We start from the raw sequence: 22229 nt of genomic DNA, 5'->3' as shown, positions 1-22229 counted from the left end.
CATTTTTAAAAAAGGTTTTCCTTTTCCAAAAATGTACATAAGTTTAAAAAATGGTCCGTTTCAAAAAGTGTACATAAGTTCAATTAATGTTCCCACTTGAATAATAATTCACAACTTTTCAGAAAAGTTCGTGTTTCCAAAAAAAATATCGTATTAAAAAACTGCACAACTTTTCAAAAAATGTTCCCGTTTGCAAAAAGGTACATTTTTTGAAAAGATGAACGTTTTCCAAAAGAGAATGGTCGAAAATGTTTTAAAAAATAGTCTCAGTCTCAAAATAATTCGTTTTTTTCCAAAAACTGCATATTTTTATAACTTCTGAACATTTTTCAAAAAAATTGATTTTTTTTTTAATTCTGAAGAACAAGAAACAAAAGAATAAGTATTTAAAATAAATAGCATAATAACTGAAAAATAAAAGGAGAAAAATAATTGAAAAAAGAAAAAAACAAAATTAATTAAAAATTAAGAAAAACCTATAAATATTAGTTTAAGATCCTTTTAGAAGGTTTCCAAAACCGGTTAGAAACCTTCTAGAAGGGTCCAAAACCGGACACTGTAACTTGTGAGTTCTCACGCAATTGGGCCGGCCCATTTCGATCGCGAGTAGGTTCGTCTCGGTGCGAATGGTTGATACCGTGCCGCAATGAGCGGCACATAGGACCTCCCGTAGGGGGTTGTTACAGTTGCAATGTAACTGCGAACGTGGAAATTAATTCAGATGTTGTTTCTCTGCTGTCCCAATTTGATTGGGCTCTGTTGTACAAGAATAGTTTTTCTCATTGAACGTGGAAATTAATTCAGATGTGGTCTCTGTACTGTCCCAATTCAGCTGGTGTTTCAAATGCTACTTTGTGCTATCAAACTGAAATGTGTATATACATCTCATTGTACATAACAATCCACCCTATTTCCTATTAGAAGAAATTAAATAATGCATTTTCACCGTGGACATGGATTTAGCATGCCTCCACAACGGGTCCACTAATAACTTCTATAAAGCTAAGGTACGCCTGGCGTTGTCTCGAAAAAAACAGCAAAACGTTCTTACATGTTAGTATGGTGCACGAACTGCAATAAATAGATTCAAGAACAAGTATGCACATTTCGGTTTCACGTTCACCACTTTCACCCCTAAAATATCTGGAGCACACGAAATACAAATGAATAGCAGCGCCTCCAGGGGCAAACAATATAGGGCTTTGTCTGGTTGGCATAGGTAACATCGATAGAAGAGTGTGGATCGATCACAGAACTACACAGATTGCACAAACACAAAAAAAAGTTTATATATATTCCGCTGAGGTCTTGGGTTCCAGGTCGTGCTCAAGAGTTACTTCTTCCATGGCTGGATAACCGCAACCACGATGATAACCACTATCACCAGGAGAAGGATGATGGCGTAGCACATCCACTTTCTCGAGTTCTTCTGCAGCTTCTTTGCGTTCTGGAGAGCGCCCACACCTTGTTGTATGTGGTTGGTAGCATTTGAAACCTTGGAAAAAGGAAATAGCATGACAGTGCAGATGTTAGCAACATTTCGTTAACTTGCTTTATAAAATCGGTTAGGTCTATTTAGAATAAGATGTTTTCGGAAGTCGTCTTACATGTGTCTCTATGTGGTTGATCATGTCTCCTTGAGCCTCAACCAGTACTGCCATATCCAGGAATATCTACAAGGCAAAACCCAGGAAATGGGGTACATAAGACATAATACAACCCCCCCACCCCCCTGCATTCACAGTGTGAACTATAAAATTGTATAAGAGCTTATGCAAATGAAAGGTAACCTGCTGTAACTCCAGAAGCTTCCTCTCTAGATCTCTTACAGCATCATGCCGCTCCTGTATCTCAGCAACAGTGTCCAATACCTGGAAGATACCAAATTATCCTAATGAGATTTTGATGCATTTTCCCACAAGTGCACAAATAATGACCAAGTTACAACTCATATACCTGGCCTCTCCCCTGCTGCTGAACAGCATCTTTGAAAATTTGCTCACTCCTCCCTGTCTCGATTAAATCATCAATAGTCTGCAGGTTCCAAAGTAACAAACGGGGTACACTATGAGATAAACAACTAAAAAAACATTGTAAATCAAAGCACAAATTTAACCATATAAAAAAATGTTGCATACCTCTTCATCAGGGCGATTACCAGTTACAGTAAATACCCTTCTTTCAACAACTTCCCGGTACTCCTGCCGGATTGATTCTCTCAATACCTGCATCAGAGGGTAACAACACCGTATCACTCACATAGTTGCAATATTACATTATACTTCCTCCGTCCCAAAATAAGTGTCACAACTTTGTACTAGCTCTAGTACAAAGTTGTACTAAGCTTAAGACACTTATTTTGGGACGGAGGGAGTATTATTCTATCTTCAGAGACATCAGGCTGATGCATACTGTCAATTTACCATGATGGCAAGAAATATCCTTGTAAAGTTAGTGAAAGTTGAAAGGAGGATAATTTGCAAAACATAGTTCGATGATATTTTTCCTTTACTTTTTAGAACATATAAGCATCAATGAAGCCACTTCCACTGCTTATGAAGAGCTAGATGTTCAGACTTCATATAACTGGATGCTTGGATGGCTCATAGACATGTGAAAGCATATCAAATAGCCCAAGTAGTGAATAGAAAAATATGGACTGGTATTAATTTTCTGTGTGTATTTAAAGATTATGAGGCATAAGAGGGAACATTTATTCACAGAACAGGAAAATCATCACATATGGCAATTTGGACATTCCAGTTAGAGGAAACAATACCTGAAAATCGTCCATCCGTTCCTTCAATTTCTTTTTGACTGCTCTGTAGATATCGATAAGCACGGTGAACAACTAATTCATGAAGGCAAGAGATCAGAAACACAAATTGACAGCAAATTTACCCAGTAGTCTGTTCTCTTGATCGATCTACTGCAGACCCCTTCCCGCATCCAGGTTTCTGCCTGTTAGATAAGTTCTGTAGCACAGAGGCAGCAAACCATAAGCATGTCCATCCTTTAATTTATGCAGATACAGCTAGGAAAGAATGACAGACATGAGCAAGGTCAAGTGAAAACATACATCTTTTTCCAGTTCATCAACTTTGGTTTTTGCCATACGAGCAATTTTCCCCACTTCATCAATATCTTTCTCCATTCGCTGCTTAATTGCTACAAAGATGCATTGTTGTACGTGACTATAAGTGTAGCGAAATTTTCAAGAGAGTCCACATTCATTTCAGATAAGGTTTGGCTTGCTAAAGCACACGAGTTCTCACCTTTCATGGCACTTGCTTTTGTAACTGCTTTTGATTCCTCGTTTGCAGACTGCAAGCAAAGGAAAGGTGTATATAGTGGGGCTTCAATAAATTCATCAAGGAAGTTAGTACTCACACACGAGACTCCGTCATTACTATGAATAAGGACCAGAAACAGAAATAAGGAAATTAGAACGGGGGGTGATGAATGGACCTGGAGCTTAGTCAAGAGATTCGTCAGCTTAGCTATTAGGCTCTCAATTCCATCAACCTGTGTATGAAGGAACCATGTCAATAATCTGAAGTGCAAAAATGGACAAATAACGCCATTACAAAATGCAAAGACTGAAGAGTTTCCTAAACGGCACCTTCTTCAAGAAGCCTTTTAAATTATCAGAAGCATCAGGCTGATGCATTCCCATTTCAACGTCCCCATCTCTTGAGGAATCCCGCCGAGGAAGCTCAAATGAATCCTGCAAAATCGGAATGTTTAGATAAAATATGTAACGAATGTACTGCAGCACCTGCACCAAGGCTTGATTGTTATGAATTCGATCTGACAAGCCAATTGTGCTACTTTCATAAGCTAAAACAATTAAACAAATACTATTGTTGCACAATAAAGCATTGACATTATAACTAATCCCAGAAGAGTATTAAGCTTATAAGCTAATAGTGCAGATAAACTGCCAAAAGAGTATTTGATCTGTCACTTTCAAAATCAAAACACTTCCTCCCCAGTTGCAAATCGTTTGTAATTCATAACACAGTGCATGTCAAAACTCAAAAGAAACATGACAACGATCATGTAATGCCAAAAGAATATTCTTTCCAGCATATCGAACCCCAGAGAAACTGTCAGCCAATTAAATTGACTGTTCAAAATTTCAAATAACTAATGTGATCATTATGTGTTTTCAGCCTAACAGTCAATGTCATTTTGAGGATGGTAGCAAAATTTACTCCAGTGTCTAGCATAAAGCTCGGACAAAATCAGAACAAAAGTCGTTGCACATCACGGAGAGGTTCAAACAAACAACAGCGACCAGCTCATTGCTCATATAACACAAAAAAGCAGATCTAACGCGACCATCCTAAAAGGATAAATCGTGCAACTTGTCCACGCACATCTGAGCAGCTAAGCCGATTCCTTGCGTGGCATTTCCTTTTTTCGCGCCGCGCCGCTTAAGCAACCCCTTTCTCCGCCACTCAACCGCCTCTAAACTCGATCAGGCCCGGCCGACTTGGAGCTTATAGCGACAGAACAACGGTTGCTTCAGAAATTTGAAGCCCATGCGGGAGGGGGGCACGGCGAGTAGCCCCGCTCAGATCTCGAGCTCGTGTGCTGGATCCCCGCCACTCGGTGAAGCAATTGAGTGAGCCAGCGTGAGTAGATCGAGGGACAGGAGGGTTAAGAGAGGAGGGAGGGAGGCAGAGAGAGGGAACTTACGGTGAGTAGGTTGTTCATGGCGGCGGAGCCGCAGGCGTGGCGCGGCGAGGAGAGAGAGAGAGAGAGGGTGGCCGTTGTACCGTCGGAGATGCTTTTAACGAAAGTGGGGGTTAAGCTGGACGCCTTTGTGTTCTACGGCTGACAGGTCGGTCCCACCGTGGATTTGTTAGATTGATTACTCGATGCGCGGTCTGTCTGCAGCTGGGACCATGGTGTCACCTCTCCCTTCTCGCAGCAGCAAGGGAACTCTGTCAAGTGCCGCCGAATGATTAAAGGCTTTTCTTAGGTATATAGTATAAATGATGGAAAGGGTTATTCTTCTAAGAGAAGGAAATGGAACTTCCAAAAATAATTTTAGCAACCTATTCCTTTTATACCCACTACTAGTATAAATGCCCGTGCGTTGCACCGGGCTACAAAAAAGTAAAGAACGGGGAGGGTGTTAAGCAAACCTTCCAAACCATATCCTGCAAGGGTAAAGGAGGGGAGATGTTATTAAAATTAAGTATTTTACTGGACTCGACTGCCGTGCGCTCAGATATCCGGTCGGTCAATCGCTCGTTGTTTGTCACGGCGATCACACTCACCTGCCAACACATATCGTTTTGCTCTCCGCACATGCCATGCCCCTGCACCTTCTCTCTCTCCCTCGCCCTGCCCGTACCGTCCCGTCACCTCAATCCAATCCGCGAGCCGGCGCCTCAAATACTCAACAGCTCGCTCGGTGTCAAGCACTCGAGCACATTTATTTCTCCTCCGTCCTCGCCGCTAGCCCACCACACAACACAAGTGACTGAGGGAAGAGCGAGACGCTGCCGGCGCCGCCGCCCGTCGAGCTCCGGGATGGCGGCCGCCGCGACCACCACGGCGCTGAGCATGAAGCTCCTCATCGACACCAAGGCCCGGCGCGTGCTGTTCGCGGAGGCGAGCAAGGACGTGGTGGACTTCCTCTTCTCCCTCCTCGCGCTGCCCGTCGGCACCGCCGTCAAGCTGCTCGGGAACGACGCCATGGTCGGCTGCGTCGGCAGCCTCTACGGCAGCGTGGAGAGGCTCGACGTCACCTACGTCCATCCCGGCGCCTCCAAGGACGCGCTGCTCCACCCCTCTGTCCTCTCGCCGGCGGCCAGCAGCAAGAGCTCCCTCCTCGGCTTGTCGGCGCCACCATCCCCACAGGCGAAGACGTTATACAAATGCAGCATGCAGTGCAACTGCTACAATGGCGGTAGCTTATTTGGTGCCCCTGGCGGTAGGAGCAGCAACTGTCGGACTTACATGACGGACAGTTGCGGCACCCACTGTCCATCATGTAACAACCAGATGACCACGCCCTTCACGGTCGTGCCGTCGGCCGGGTCCGGCGGCCAGGCGACGGCTGGCGAGAGCGGGAAGGGGTTCGTGCAGGGCATCGTGACGTACACGGTGATGGACGACCTCACCGTGACGCCCATGTCCTCCATCTCCAGCATCACCCTGCTCAACACACTCGCCGTCAGGGACCTCGCCGCGCTCCAGGAGAAGACTGTGCAGCTTGGTTATGACCAGGTGATTACGAATCCCATCACCGGCTCTCTCTTTCATTCCACCTGCCTTTGTTAACCATCAGCATCGATCAAAATCAACCGTCGCGTTGCATTTCCTCTAAAATTTGCAGGGTCTGGAGTGTTGGAATTATGCCCTAGAGGCAATAATAAATATAGTTATTATTATAATTCCTGTATCAAGATAATCGTTTATTATCCATGCTATAATTGTATTGAATGAAGACTCATTTACATGTGTGGATACATAGACAAAACACTATCCCTAGCAAGCCTCTAGTTGGCTAGCCAGTTGATCAAAGATAGTCAGTGTCTTCTGATTATGAACAAGGTGTTGTTGCTTGATAACTGGATCACGTCATTAGGAGAATCACGTGATGGACTAGACCCAAACTAATAGACGTAGCATGTTGATCGTGTCATTTTGTTGCTACTGTTTTTCTACGTGTCAAGTATTTGTTCCTATGACCATGAGATCATATAACTCACTAACATCGGAGGAATACTTTGTGTGTATCAAACGTCGCAACGTAATTGGGTGACTATAAAGATGCTCTACAGGTATCTCCAAAGGTGTTCGGTTAGTTAGTATGGATCAAGACTGGGATTTGTCACTCCGTGTGACGGAGAGGTATCTCGGGGCCCACTCGGTAATACAACATCACACACAAGCCTTGCAAGCAATGTGGCTTAGTGTAAGTTGCGGGATCTTGTATTACGGGACGAGTAAAGAGACTTGCCGATAAACGAGATTGAAATAGGTATGCGGATACTGACGATCGAATCTCGGGCAAGTAACATACCGAAGGACAAAGGGAATGACATACGGGATTATATGAATCCTTGGCACTGAGGTTCAAACGATAAGATCTTCATAGAATATGTAGGATCCAATATGGGCATCCAGGTCCCGCTATTGGATATTGACCGAGGAGTCTCTCGGGTCATGTCTACATAGTTCTCGAACCCGCAGGGTCTGCACACTTAAGGTTCGACGTTGTTTTATGCGTATTTGACTTATATAGTTGGTTACCGAATGTTGTTCGGAGTCCCGGATGAGATCACGGATGTCACGAGGGTTTCCGGAATGGTCCAGAAACGAAGATTGATATATAGGATGACCTCATTTGATTACCGGAAGGTCTTCGGAGTTACCGGGAATGTACCGGGAATGACGAATGGGTTCTGGGAGTTCACCGGGGGAGCAACCCACCCTGGGGAAGCCCATAGGCCTTGGGGGTGGCACACCAGCCCTTAGTGGGCTGGTGGGACAGCCCAAGAAGGCCCTATGCGCCATAAGAAGAAAATCAAAGTGAAAAAAAAGAGGAGGAGGTGGGAAAGGGAAGAAGGACTCCACCCACCAAACCAAGTTGGACTCGGTTTGGGGGGGGGAGACCTTCCCCCCTTGGCTTGGCCGACCCCATTGGGGCTCCTTGAGCCCCAAGGAAAGGCTCCCCCTCTTCCCCCTATATATACGGAGGTTTTAGGGCTGATTTGAGACGAATTTTCCACGGCAGCCCGACCACATACCTCCACGGATTTTCCTCTAGATCGCGTTTCTGCGGAGCTCGGGCGGAGCCCTGCTGAGACAAGATCATCACCAACCTCCGGAGCTCCGTCACGCTGCCGGAGAACTCTTCTACCTCTCCATCTCTCTTGCTGGATCAAGAAGGCCGAGATCATCGTCGAGCTATACGTGTGCTGAACGCGGAGGTGCCGTCCGTTCGGCACTAGATCGTGGGACTGATCGCGGGACGGTTCGCGGGGCGGATCGAGGGACGTGAGGACGTTCCACTACATCAACCGCGTTCACTAACGCTTCTGCTGTACGGTCTACAAGGGTATGTAGATCACACATCCCCTCTCGTAGATGGACATCACCATGATAGGTCTTCGTGCGCGTAGGAAATTTTTTGTTTCCCATGCGACATTCCCCAACAGTGGCATCATGAGCTAGCTTCATGCGTAGATGTCTTCTCGAGTAGAACACAAAAGTTTTTGTGGGCGGTGATGTGCGTTTTGCTGCCCTCCTTAGTCTTTTCTTGATTCCGCGGTATTGTTGGATTGAAGCGGCTTGGACCGACATTACTCGTACGCTTACGAGAGACTGGTTTCATCGCTACGAGTAACCCCGTTGCTCAAAGATGACTGGCAAGTGTGAGTTTCTCCAACTTCAGTTGAATCGGATTTGACCGAGGAGGTCCTTGGATGAGGTTAAATAGCAACTCATATATCTCCGTTGTGGTGTTTGCATAAGTAAGATGCGATCCTACTAGATACCCATGGTCACCACGTAAAACATGCAACAACAAAATTAGAGGACGTCTAACTTGTTTTTGCAGGGTATGCTTGTGATGTGATATGGCCAACGATGTGATGTGATATATTGGATGTATGAGATGATCATGTTGTAATAGATAATATCGACTTGCACGTCGATGGTACGGCAATCGGCAGGAGCCATAGGGTTGTCTTTATACTAACGTTTGTGCTTGCAGATGCGTTTACTATTTTGCTAGGATGTAGCTTTAGTAGTAATAGCATGAGTAGCACGACAACCCCGATGGTGACACGTTGATGGAGATCATGGTGCGGCGCCAGTGACAAGAAGATCGTGCCGGTGCTTTGGTGATGGAGATCAAGGACGTGATGATGGCCATATCATGTCACTTATGAATTGCATGTGATGTTAATCCTTTTATGCACCTTATTTTGCTTAGAACGACGGTAGCATTATGAGGTGATCTCTCACTAAAATTTCAAGACGAAATTATGTTCTCCCCGACTGTGCACCGTTGCTACAGTTCGCCGTTTCGAGACACCACGTAATGATCGGGTGTAATAGACTCAACGTTCACATACAACGGGTGCAAAACAGTTGCGCACGCGGAACACTCGGGTTAAGCTTGACGAGACTAGCATGTGCAGACATGGCCTCGGAACACATGAGACCGAAAGGTCGATCATGAATCATATAGATGATATGATTAGCATAGGGATGCTTACCACTGAAACTATGCTCAACTCACGTGATGATCGGACTTGAGCTAGTGTAAGTGGATCATGAACCACTCAAATGACTAGAGAGATGTACTTTTTGAGTGGGAGTTTAGCGAATAATTTGATTAAGTTAAACTCTAATTATCTTGAACATAGTCTAAGTCCACTTTGAATATATTTGTGTTGTAGATCATGGCTCACGCGACAGTCACCCTGAATTTTAATACGTTCCTAGAGAAAGCTAAGTTGAAAGATGATGGAAGCAACTTTGTAGACTGGGCTCGTAATCTTAAGCTAATCTTACAAGCTGGGAAGAAGGATTATGTCCTTAATGCTGCGCTAGGAGATGAACCACCCGCTACGGTTGATCAGGATGTTAAGAACGCTTGGTTAGCACGTAAGGAGGACTACTCAGTAGTTCAATGTGCAGTCTTGTATGGCTTAGAACCGGGACTTCAACGTCGCTTTGAGCATCATGGAGCATTTGAGATGTTCCAGGAGTTGAAGTTTATCTTTCAGAAGAACGCCCGGATCGAGAGGTATGAGACCTCCGATAAATTCTATGCTTGCAAGATGGAGGAGAACTCGTCTTTCAGTAAACATGTGCTCAAAATGTCTGGGTACTCAAAATCGTCTAGCTGAGCTGGGGATTGAACTCCCGCAAGAGGCTATCACTGACAGAATCATTCAATCACTGCTGCCAAGCTATAAAGGCTTTGTGTCGAACTACAACATGCAAGGGATGAACAAGTCTCCCGGCGAGTTGTTTGCGATGCTGAAAGTCGCAGAGTCTGAACTCCGTAAAGAGCATCAAGTGTTGATGGTGAATAAGACCACTAGTTTCAAGAGAAACGGCAAAGGCAAGAAGGGTAATTCAGAGAAGAGCGGCAAGCCTGTTGCCAATCCGACGAAGAAACCCAAAGCTGGATCTAAGCCTGAAACAGAGTGTTATTATTGCAAGGGTATGGGTCACTGGAAGCGCAATTGCCCCAAGTATCTGGCAGATAAGAAGGCGGCCAAAGAAAAATCAGGTATATTTGATATACATGTTATTGATGTGTACTTAACTAGCTCTCGTAGTAGTGCCTGGTTATTCGATACCGGTTCTGTTGCTCATATTTGCAACTCGAAACAGGAACTGCGGAATAGACGAAGGCTGGCGAAAGATGAAGTGACGATGCGCGTAGGAAATGGTTCCAAGGTTGATGCAATCGCCGATGGCACAGTTTCACTTCAGTTACCATCAGGATTAGTTATGAACTTGAATCATTGTTATTTAGTGCCTGCGTTGAGCATGAACATTATATCTGGATCTTGTTTATTGCGAGACGGTTACTCTTTTAAGTCAGAGAATAGTGGTTGTTCTATTTCTATGAGTAACATCTTTTATGGTCATGCACCCAATGTGAGAGGATTGTTCATATTGAATCTTGATAGCGATACACACATACATAACATTGAGACCAAAAGAGTTAGAGTTAACAATGATAGCGCCATATTTTTGTGGCACTGCCGCTTAGGTCATATTGGTGTAAAGCGCATGAAGAAACTCCATGCCGATGGACTTTTGGAGTCACTTGACTTTGATTCACTTGACACGTGCGAACCATGCCTCATGGGCAAGATGACTAAAACTCCATTCCCCGGAACAATGGAGCGTGCAAGTGACTTGTTGGAAATCATACATACCGATGTGTGTGGTCCGATGAGCGTAGAGGCACGCGGCGGATATCGTTATTTTCTCACCTTCACTGACGATTTGAGTAGATATGGTTATGTCTACTTAATGAAGCACAAGTCTGAAACATTTGAAAAGTTCAAGCAATTTCAGAGTGAAGTTGAAAATCATCGTAACAAGAAGATCAAGTTCCTACGGTCTGATCGTGGGGGTGAATATCTGAGTTTCGAGTTTGGTGCTCACTTAAGACAATGTGGAATTGTTTCACAGTTGACACCGCCTGGAACACCACAGCGTAATGGTGTGTCCGAACGTTGTAATCGTACTTTATTAGAGATGGTGCGATCTATCATGTCTCTTACCGATTTGCCGTTATCGTTTTGGGGTTATGCATTAGAAACAGCTGCATTCACTTTAAATAGGGCACCATCAAAATCCGTTGAGACGACACCATACGAACTGTGGTGTGGCAAAAGGCCAAAGTTGTCGTTTCTTAAAGTTTGGGGATGTGATGCTTATGTCAAAAAGCTTCAGCCTGAAAAGCTGGAACCCAAAGCGGAAAAGTGCGTCTTCATAGGTTACCCAAAAGAGACAGTTGGGTACACCTTCTATCTCAAATCCGAGGGCAAAGTGTTTGTTGCTAAAAACGGAGCTTTTCTCGAGAAGGAGTTTCTCTCGAGAGAATTGAGTGGGAGGAAGATAGAACTTGACGAGGTTGTCGAACCTCTCATCCCTCTGGATGGTGGCGTAGGGCAAAGGGAAACCTTTGTCGTTGCGACGCCGGTTGAGGAGGAAGTTAATGATAATGATCATGAAACTCCGGTTCAAGTTTCTGTCGAACCACGCAGGTCGACGAGACCACGTGCTGCTCCAGAGTGGTACGATAATCCCGTCTTATCAATCATGTTGTTGAACAACAATGAACCTGCAAATTATGAAGAAGCAATGGTGGGCCCAGATTCCAACAAATGGCTAGAAGCCATGAAGTCCGAGATAGGATCCATGTATGAGAACAAAGTGTGGACTTTGGAAGTACTGCCTGAGGGCCACAAGGCTATTCAGAACAAATGGATCTTTAATAGGAAGACGGACGCTGACGGCAATGTGACCGTTTATAAAGCTCGACTTGTGGCAAAGGGTTTTTCACAAGTTCAAGGAGTTGACTACGATGAGACATTCTCACCCATAGCGATGCTTAAGTCCGTCAGAATCATGTTAGCAATAGCTGCATTTTTCAATTATGAAATCTGGCAGATGGATGTCAAAACGGCGTTCCTTAACGGTTTCCTTAAGGAAGAATTGTATATGATGCAACCTGAAGGTTTTGTCGATCCTAAGAATGCTAACAAGGTGTGCAAGCTCCAGCGATCCATTTATGGACTGGTGCAAGCATCTCGGAGTTGGAACAAACGCTTTGATGAGGTGATCAAAGCATTTGGGTTTATACAAGTGGTTGGAGAATCTTGTATTTACAAGAAAGTGAGTGGGAGCTCTGTGGCGTTTCTAATATTATATGTGGATGACATATTGCTGATTGGAAACAACGTAGAGTTTTTGGAGAGCATAAAGGATTACTTGAATAAAAGTTTCTCTATGAAGGACCTAGGAGAAGCTGCTTACATTCTAGGCATTAAGATCTACAGGGATAGATCAAAACGCCTCATAGGACTTTCACAAAGCACATACCTTGATAAAGTTTTGAAGAGGTTCAAAATGGAACAGTCCAAGAAAGGGTTCTTGCCAGTTTTACAAGGTACGAGATTGAGTAAGACTCAGTGCCCAGCAAGTGATGAGGATAGAGAGCATATGCGCACCGTCCCCTATGCTTCAGCCATAGGTTCTATCATGTATGCAATGATGTGCACTAGACCGGACGTAAGCCTGGCCATAAGTATGGCAGGTAGGTTCCAGAGTAATCCAGGAGTGGATCACTCGACGGCGGTCAAGAATATCCTAAAGTACCTGAAAAGGACTAAGGAGATGTTTCTCGTGTATGGAGGTGACGAAGAGCTTGCCGTAAAAGGTTACGTCGATGCAAGCTTTGACACAGATCCGGACGACTCTAAGTCGCAAACCGGATACGTATTTATTCTTAATGGGGGTGCGGTAAGCTGGTGTAGTTCCAAGCAAAGCGTCGTAGCAGATTCTACATGTGAAGCGGAGTACATGGCTACCTCGGAGGCGGCTAAGGAGGGTGTCTGGATGAAGCAATTCATGACGGATCTTGGAGTGGTGCCGAGCGCACTGAATCCAATAACCTTGTTCTGTGACAACACGAGTGCCATTGCCTTAGCAAAGGAACCACGGTTTCACAAGAAGTCCAGACACATCAAACAACGCTTCAACCTCATCCGCGACTACGTCGAAGGGGAGGACGTAAATATATGCAAAGTGCACACGGATCTGAATGTAGCAGACCCGCTGACTAAACCTCTTCCACGGGCAAAGCATGATCAAAACCAGAACTGTATGGGTGTTAGATTTATTACAATGTAATTCGCATGATGATGTGAGGGCTAGATTATTGACTCTAGTGCAAGTGGGAGACTGTTGGAATTATGCCCTAGAGGCAATAATAAATATAGTTATTATTATAATTCCTGTATCAAGATAATCGTTTATTATCCATACTATAATTGTATTGAATGAAGACTCATTTACATGTGTGGATACATAGACAAAACACTATCCCTAGCAAGCCTCTAGTTGGCTAGCCAGTTGATCAAAGATAGTCAGTGTCTTCTGATTATGAACAAGGTGTTGTTGCTTGATAACTGGATCACGTCATTAGGAGAATCACGTGATGGACTAGACCCAAACTAATAGACGTAGCATGTTGATCATTTCATTTTGTTGCTACTGTTTTTCTGCGTGTCAAGTATTTGTTCTATGACCATGAGATCATATAACTCACTAACACCGGAGGAATACTTTGTGTGTATCAAACGTCGCAACGTAACTGGGTGACTATAAAGATGCTCTACAGGTATCTCCAAAGGTGTTCGTTGAGTTAGTATGGATCAAGACTGGGATTTGTCACTCCGTGTGACGGAGAGGTATCTCGGGGCCCACTCGGTAATACAACATCACACACAAGCCTTGCAAGCAATGTGACTTAGTGTAAGTTGCGGGATCTTGTATTACGGAACGAGTAAAGAGACTTGCCGGTAAACGAGATAGAAATAGGTATGCGGATACTGACGATCGAATCTCGGGCAAGTAACATACCGAAGGACAAAGGGAATGACATACGGGATTATATGAATCCTTGGCACTGAGGTTCAAACGATAAGATCTTCGTAGAATATGTAGGATCCAATATGGGCATCCAGGTCCCTCTATTGGATATTGACCGAGGAGTCTCTCGGGTCATGTCTACATAGTTCTCGAACCCGCAGGGTCTGCACACTTAAGGTTCAACGTTGTTTTATGCGTATTTGAGTTATATGGTTGGTTACCGAATGTTGTTCGGAGTCCCGGATGAGATCACGGACGTCACAAGGGTTTCCGGAATGGTCCAGAAACGAAGATTGATATATAGGATGACCTCATTTGATTACCGGAAGGTCTTCGGAGTTACCGGGAATGTACCGGGAATGACGAATGGGTTCCGGGAGTTCACCGGGGGGGGGGCAACCCACCCCGGGGAAGCCCATAGGCCTTGGGGGTGGCACACCAGCCCTTAGTGGGCTGGTGGGACAGCCCAAGAAGGCCCTATGCGCCATAAGAAGAAAATCAAAGAGAAAAGAAAAAAAAGGAGGAGGTGGGAAAGGGAAGAAGGACTCCACCCACCAAACCAAGTTGGACTCGGTTTGGGGGGGGAGACATTCCCCCCTTGGCTCGGCCGACCCCCTCGGGGCTCCTTGAGCCCCAAGGCAAGGCTCCCCCTCTTCCCCCTATATATACGGAGGTTTTAGGGCTGATTTGAGACGACTTTTCCGCGGCAGCCCGACCACATACCTCCACGGATTTTCCTCTAGATCGCGTTTCTGCGGAGCTCGGGCGGAGCCCTGCTGAGACAAGATCATCACCAACCTCCGGAGCGCCGTCACGCTGCCGGAGAACTCTTCTACCTCTCCGTCTCTCTTGCTGGATCGAGAAGGCTGAGATCATCTTCGAGCTGTACGTGTGCTGAACGCGGAGGTGCCGTCCGTTCGGCACTAGATCGTGGGACTGATCGCGGGACGGTTCGCGGGGCGGATCGAGGGACATGAGGACGTTCCACTACATCAACCGCGTTCACTAACGCTTCTGTTGTACGGTCTACAAGGGTACGTAGATCACACATCCCCTCTCGTAGATGGACATCACCATGATAGGTCTTCGTGCGCGTAGGAAATTTTTTGTTTCCCATGCGACGTTCCCCAACATGGAGATCCTCAAGGCGTCGCTGCAGTCCAAGACCGTGCTCACCGACATTTTCCTGAAGTAACCCCCCAGCAGTGCTTGAACGCACGGTTTCTGCGCGTGACATGCAGATCGAGATGGAGAAGTAGCTCGATGCATCGATCCATGTAGCTAAGGTCAAGCAGGTTGGCTGTACCTTTTGTATCGCCACTGCCTCCTACGCGGCGCCCGCGACCACTCCCGAGTCCGTGGCCGCCGTCCGCCTCTGCCTCCCCACCGACGCAAGCTCCTGTGCCTGGTCGCGCTGCAACGTTCGGGCCGCCGTCCGATGCGAGTTTGCCGCCGCCACCGCCTCCTCCACAGTGTCGCCCGCGACCGCTCCTGGATCCAGTGAGGAACACCGCGGCCATGAACTTGGAGTTCAAGCCCCGCCACCAGACCTCCTCCCGCGCCTCATAGATCACCTGCACGCCATCCTCGGATATGGATCCGTCCCCTGCCGCGCGGAAATGGACATAACATGGCAATGGAGTACAATAAAAAAACTGACACGAGCATGTTGTTGCTTCTTGACAAAAGCGTTCTTTGACAAATCCATTACAAGTTCCTTCACAAGAGAGGAGATTGCAACTAACAAAATGGAAATGGCATAGTAGTCACTAATTTGATTTGCTCCTGATTAGGATATCCTATAACAACAATAATATCTCTCCCTAATAATAAAGCAAATAGGGTTTCTGGTCGTCCGTCGTGGCATTTTTACGAAAAAGTCCCTCCGTTTACAGTTAATCAACCCGTAGTCCTTTCTTAAGTGGAAAAAAATGTTTCGTTTTTCAAAACAGCCACTGTCCTCCACCGGTCCAGGGATGGGGTGGATCTGCGCCCCCCGCGCCCCCGCCCGGCGCCTCCTCCGCCACGGCGTCGGAGACCGTCGCCCCGTGCTGCCGCTGCTCCGTCTGCTGATGCGCGTGCGACGCCGGCGGGGGCGGATCTGGCGAGCGCGGCCTCCAGCGCGCGCACGGACCTGGCCATCGACTCCGCGACCTCCTCCAGCCACGCTAGCTGGACCGCGTGTCGCTCCAGCATCCCCGCCTCCCCCGTCTTTGGCCGACGGCGAGCCCTCCCCTCCTCTCCCGACGCGGCGACGGCGACGAGCAGGAAGAGGAGGAGGAGCAACAGGGTGGGAGTGCGGTGGGCCATGGCTGTCGGCGTCGGAGACCGGCGCCCCCTGCTGCCGCTGCTCCATCTGCTGATGCGCCTGCGATGCCGGCGGGGGCGGATCTGGCGAGCGCGGCCTCTAGCGCGCGCACGGACCTGGCCATCGACTCCGCGACCTCCTCCAGCCACGCTAGCTGGACCGCGTGTCGCTCGAACATCCCCGCCTCCCCCGTCTCTGGCCGACAACGAGCCCACCCCCTCCTCTCCCGACACGGCGACGACGACGAGCAGGAAGAGGAGGAGGAGCAGAGCGGCTGCGGGGAGGAGGGTTTTGGGTGCGCGTAGCATAGGGAGGGAGATTGGGATTAGCTCGAGGGGAGCGGAAGCCGATCTGCTCTCGGGGAAAGTGGCAGTGGCACGGGAGGGGCATCCCTTGCCGGGCCCGCAGGTCAGCCGGTGTGCGACGGCTGTGGGGCCCGGTGGTCAGGTGGTGGCCACTGGCCATGGGCCCCGCGGGTCAGCCGGTGGTCACACATCTTTTATTTTGGTTTGTCTACGCTACGGCGGCCCTGCCCAACGAGGACGCCGACGGGCTCACTAAGTACTTCGCCGTCGGCGACTCCCTCGTGAATTTTTTTCTTCAGGAATTTTGTTCTACTTTAAATAATTTGGGGCTTCACAAAAATTTCGAAAATTTAAGAAAGTGGGAATTTTGAAATAGAATGTTTAATAAATTATAAAATATATGTGGATTCAAAAATACCCGCGATTTTGCAGAAAATGTTTGAAATTTTGAAAACAAATATTCGAGAAATCAAACAATGTTCATGATTTTTTAAAAGTTCATGAAGTACTTTTTATAATGAAATTGTTCAAAATTTTGTCAATTCTAAAAATGATCATGAATGGAAAAATATTCTAAAAGTTCAAAAAAACAATGATTTGTGACTTATAAAATAGTTTTTCATTTATAAAATCGTTGTTGATTTAAAAAATTATCACGCATTTCTTTGTCCCGTTGCAACGCACGGGCCCTTTTGCTAGTAATAGTTACGCATGAAGAACAATGACTTTCAGGAATAACAAGAAAATTAAGCATGAGTAATACTTAAGCATGAAGAGCAGGTATTTTGATCACTCCAGTAGTAGTACAAGACCAAAATTATCCTTATGATAAATGCGATATTCAGACCATAAGTATATAGGTCACATGCGTGCAAAAAAACGTATTGATTCTGCTAGAATAACTATAGTTCATTTTTTAAACATTCTAGTAGGACATTATACTCGATTAATTGGCAATTTTGTTAGAACTGGCAAAATAAGCGTTGCCTCCATTATATTAGCAATTGCAGTAGCATTACATATCTGTAAAAACACGATAGGTTACAAAGTAATAGATGTGCCTATCTTGTAACTGAAACTCAATGTCAACTTAGAAAAATCGCTATCACAGCCCACTTCTTAAGAACATAGTTGCCCACTGCCCTGCGGCAACCGCTTGAGGATTTGGAGATGCCAACACGCCGTTCAGCCTGCCATATATTGGGTGCTGCCAAGACCTGCACCGCAATCCAAATTCAGAAAATGGGACGCCCCCATAACATCACCACATCAACACAACAAAATGATACAACCTACAAAGAGATGTGAGTCATACGTTCTTCTGTGCATCTTTGCCCTGGCCGGCCATGATGGCCTTGGGATCCAGGAACAGCTTGTGCATCAAATCCACTGGACGCCGCAAGCCCCATGTCAGCGTTGGTCCAATGCTTCTGCAACTGGTCTGACACGCCCGTGCCTTCCTCGAGCGCCACCATGCCAGTGTCGATGTTAATGGAATGTTCAGCAACACGGCTAACTTAGTAGCAAAGTAAGCATTTGCGTCATAAGTTAATAACCAAGAGGTAGCTACAAATAAAATAAAATAAAACATGTGAGCTTGCATCCGTACCTTCCTTAGATAGTGCTTATGTCACCACAAAGTTCTCTCGTGTCCAATTTAGCTTAGTATAGGAGTTACTACATATGTAACATTCAACAAAGACAAGCTATATGTAACATTCAACAAAGACAAATTAAAACAGGGGTGCAGTTCAATCATAGTAAACTACATATGTTAATCTTTGTACGTAATGACTACACTACTAAGATACTAAAAGGAAAATAAAATCTCAAATATGCATGGCTCATGAGATAGGATATATAAGTTAAGAATGTTTCTGCCACCACTATTACGACATCCACGTTTTGTTTTTGAATTTGGAGGATGTAAGGAAGTGAGGTTAATTATCTGCCTGACAAACATGCACTCATGTTCTCGTCTATTACTATAGTTGAAAATGTTAGTTGCAATAAACGAAAAGCCATATTAACGAATTCATGGGAAGAATTGTAGTTTTTGTTCCCACAGAATATAATGCATAAATCATAGAAATCCAAATATCCAAATTTCTATGAATAATGGCTTATGCATTCTTAGTCGACTACTTCCAAGTCCTAGCTTACCTAATAAAATCAAAGTGTATCAAATAGATGAGTCTTTGTCGTGGAATAACAGGACCAACAAGTGCTACAGTCTAAAGCCCTATTACACACAACAATGGTAAGAAATTAAATGTACAGATTAGATTGCACATTTGCTACTTACTTCAACAACGAATTTCTGGAAGGTTTCTTGCTTTTGCCATCTCCAAACGTTGGTCAAAGCGAGAACTTCAAAGGATCATTTTGTTCTTTTGAAATCTGTTTGTGAACCAAAATTTTGTCAAAGAAGTCAAACCATCGATTATTTTGCTAAAAAGTTCCATGTTAACAATTAATAAGGCAATTCCTTAGTCCTCTCAAAATTAAGGGCCAGTACCCTGGTGTCAACTATCAAGACCAAGAAATGACAAAAATCAGTTGTAACTGAAACAGCGAGTGGAAGACACAGTGGGACTACGAGCATACCTAAGAATCAAAGACAGATGCACACAAAGAATGACGCTTGACAACATAGAAAATCCAGTCAACCGAGAAAACGACGGAACAATCCAGAAGCAGAAATTTTGGGTGCAGCGGTCATGAGATAAAAAGAATCACCACGAGGCCATCACGCTTGCCACATGGAGGAGCATAACCAATGGAGATAGCAGGGTTGCCACTACCGCCCTGCCATTAGGGGGAAGCAACGTCGCACCTTGTTGTCAGAGTATCCCCAATCTAAATTGTCAAATTTATAATCCAGCTGCTGATTCAAGTCACTTTCATCAAATTCATAATCAGACCCTTCATCGCCATTCACCTAGCAGACTTCATATTTTAGATACACATAATAATCTCCTTCCTCGATGTCACAAGTCAAAATTCTGTAGCTCAGTTTCAGATGCTTCGACTAAATCATTTTCTGTTCAGGGTCCATCTTCATCACTGGATGAAGATCCGTGTAAAATATGTCAATGTAGTTATAAACTAAGAAAATCTTTTTAACGGTAAATACAAACTTCAGTCCGCCGAGAAGTACTTGTAAATTTGAGTTACTTATCAAGATCTACTGCTTCCGTGCCAACATTAGACATGCATATATGGTAAAAGCAATACACTCTGTTTTCCCAACAAAGCATCCACAAGAATCTAGGAACTAAGAAAGCATATTATATAGATGTGCATCAGGAGCATGTAATCTATTTTCTCTCACAGAAGCGTTTTCTTTTGCAGGGATTTCTTCAACAAACCTAGTTGCAGTAGAAAAACTCAACAATGTAGTAATGTATAATACTTGTGCTCAAGTTCATCAAAACAACAGTTCATCAAAACTAAATCCCAGTTCTTACATTATGGAACTCTCAAAGTGCACACTTATTATAGGTCGTCTTGTTTGATCAATAAGCACTGGATTTTCCACCTTGATCATAGTAGTATGCTGAAGCAGCTCAAGATAAAAGCCATGTCTAGCCATGGTCAGATTTCAGTAGACTAACTTGGAATATAATGGCTGCTACACTCCAATTTTCACACTTATACTAGGTAAATAGATATCCTAAACCACATTCATAGGTTACAAAACAATTTGTGAAACAGGGTGGTCTTTTTTTAAGACACAAACTGAGTAGGCGAACTTACCTTTGAAAACCACATTCATTAAATGTTTCGTTATTTTGTCAGCGTGAGGATCACCATCAGCTTGTCATACTCCAAGAAACGGAACTAATCCAGACCATCCTCCTATCCCCAGCCTGAGAACGTGGTTGGAAGTTATTTATCGCAAAAATAAGTAAAATCTAATTTATGTAGAACTAAAATAAATCTAAATACATTTATTCCTCAGACAAGTATTTTCGAATGAATGAAATATAAGAGTACTAATGCTACACCTACAAAAAACTTAGAAAGGTTTACTTAACCTTTTAAACTAATTCTTCTCTCCCCCTTGATTTTCAGTGGGGGTGGGAGGATAATAATCAGATCTCGAGCTCGTGTGCTGGATCCCCGCCACTCGGTGAAGCAATTGAGTGAGCCAGCGTGAGTAGATCGAGGGACAGGAGGGTTAAGAGAGGAGGGAGGGAGGCAGAGAGAGGGAACTTACGGTGAGTAGGTTGTTCATGGCGGCGGAGCCGCAGGCGTGGCGCGGCGAGGAGAGAGAGAGAGGGTGGCCGTTGTACCGTCGGAGATGCTTTTAACGAAAGTGGGGGTTAAGCTGGACGCCTTTGTGTTCTACGGCTGACAGGTCGGTCCCACCATGGATTTATTAGATTGATTACTCGACGCGCGGTCTGTCTGCAGCTGGGACCATGGTGTCACCTCTCCCTTCTCGCAGCAGCAAGGGAACTCTGTCAAGTGCCGCCGAATGATTAAAGGCTTTTCTTAGGTATATAGTATAATTGATGGAAAGGGTTATTCTTCTAAGAGAAGTAAATGGAACTTCCAAAAATAATTTTAGCAACCTACTCCTTTTATATCCACTATTAAAGGGATTTGTCGTCGTTCTAGGATCGGTTGCTTGCAGTGTAAGAGCATTTCCAATGCCGGTCCTAAAACCACGTGTATCCGTTCGGACCATTCGAGCCATCCTCGGTCTCTCGAGCAGTTCGGACCACTATTTTCCTCAAAGTAGTGACAAACTAGGGGGGTGTCGGAGTCCGGACACGACCAACCTAGGATTTCGACGCTCCCAGCACAGCAAAAACTGAGGCACACTCATCACTTTTGTAGTTGGTCGCACTATTTCGACGCCAACCACTTTCTTCTTCCATCCCGCCGCTCTTCACCAAATTCTTGTCCTTTTCCCCACTCTCTCCTTTCCTCCCACCGTCGACCCATGGGTCCGGAGGAGTTCCCGAAGAAGGAGGTGACGGAGTATCTGAGCATAGGTCAACTCGGTGACACGGCAAAAATGTCGCGTCAAAGCAATGGCTGCAAAGGAGAAAAATCTCAAGAAGCGGAAGGACGGTGGCATGCGTGCAGTGGGCATGCAGGTCGGAGACGTGGTGGAGGTCGGGGCCCAGGCCATAGGGCCTCGTCAATCGTACAAACGACGTCATGGTCGGAGCATTACAAGGCTTCGTACTACTACGTCACCAAGCAGCTAGGGAGGCAGTCACCGGTATCTGACGTCATGTCATTCATTATTTGTAGCCGGATATGTATGCATTTTTGGTAGATCATTTGTAGTCGAATATGCAGTGTTTGTAGCCAGATATTTATGCATTGTTGTGTAGATCATTTGTAGCTAGATATGCATAGTTTATAACCGAATATGTATGCATTGTTTTGTAGATCATTTGTAGCTGGATATGCATGGTTTTATAGATCATTTTATAGCC

The 22229-nt window shown here is 45.3% G+C and overlaps 1 protein-coding gene across 1 annotated transcript; it reads right to left on the bottom strand.

The window, feature by feature from the left end:
* Window positions 1-1060: 1060 nt before the first annotated feature.
* On the bottom strand, window positions 1061-4810 carry LOC123426177 (syntaxin-132). The gene is made up of 12 exons (XM_045109953.1): window positions 4705-4810; window positions 3623-3727; window positions 3469-3525; window positions 3276-3324; window positions 3080-3168; window positions 2902-2975; window positions 2780-2822; window positions 2139-2225; window positions 1957-2034; window positions 1791-1871; window positions 1608-1673; window positions 1061-1495 (listed from the first exon to the last, which is right to left on the bottom strand). The coding sequence occupies exons 1-12, from the start codon at window positions 4720-4722 to the stop codon at window positions 1334-1336; spliced, it is 909 nt and encodes a 302-aa protein (XP_044965888.1). The 5' UTR covers window positions 4723-4810; the 3' UTR covers window positions 1061-1333.
* Between the last annotated feature and the right edge of the window lie 17419 nt (window positions 4811-22229).

Source organism: Hordeum vulgare, chromosome 2H (genome assembly GCF_904849725.1).
Source record: "Hordeum vulgare subsp. vulgare chromosome 2H, MorexV3_pseudomolecules_assembly, whole genome shotgun sequence".
Classification (NCBI taxonomy): domain Eukaryota; kingdom Viridiplantae; phylum Streptophyta; class Magnoliopsida; order Poales; family Poaceae; genus Hordeum; species Hordeum vulgare.
Note: the sequence above shows the minus strand (reverse complement) of the source record. Positions and strands in the feature narration are given on the sequence as shown.

Bases quoted from the DNA above. Each gene is read 5' to 3' on its own strand.
- LOC123426177 (XM_045109953.1), bottom strand. The intron at 2,976-3,079 runs GTATGTTTTCAC...TCTGTGCTACAG, and splicing joins TTGATGAACTGGAAAAAGAT to AACTTATCTAACAGGCAGAA. The intron at 2,823-2,901 runs GTAAATTTGCTG...CGATATCTACAG, and splicing joins TCAAGAGAACAGACTACTGG to AGCAGTCAAAAAGAAATTGA.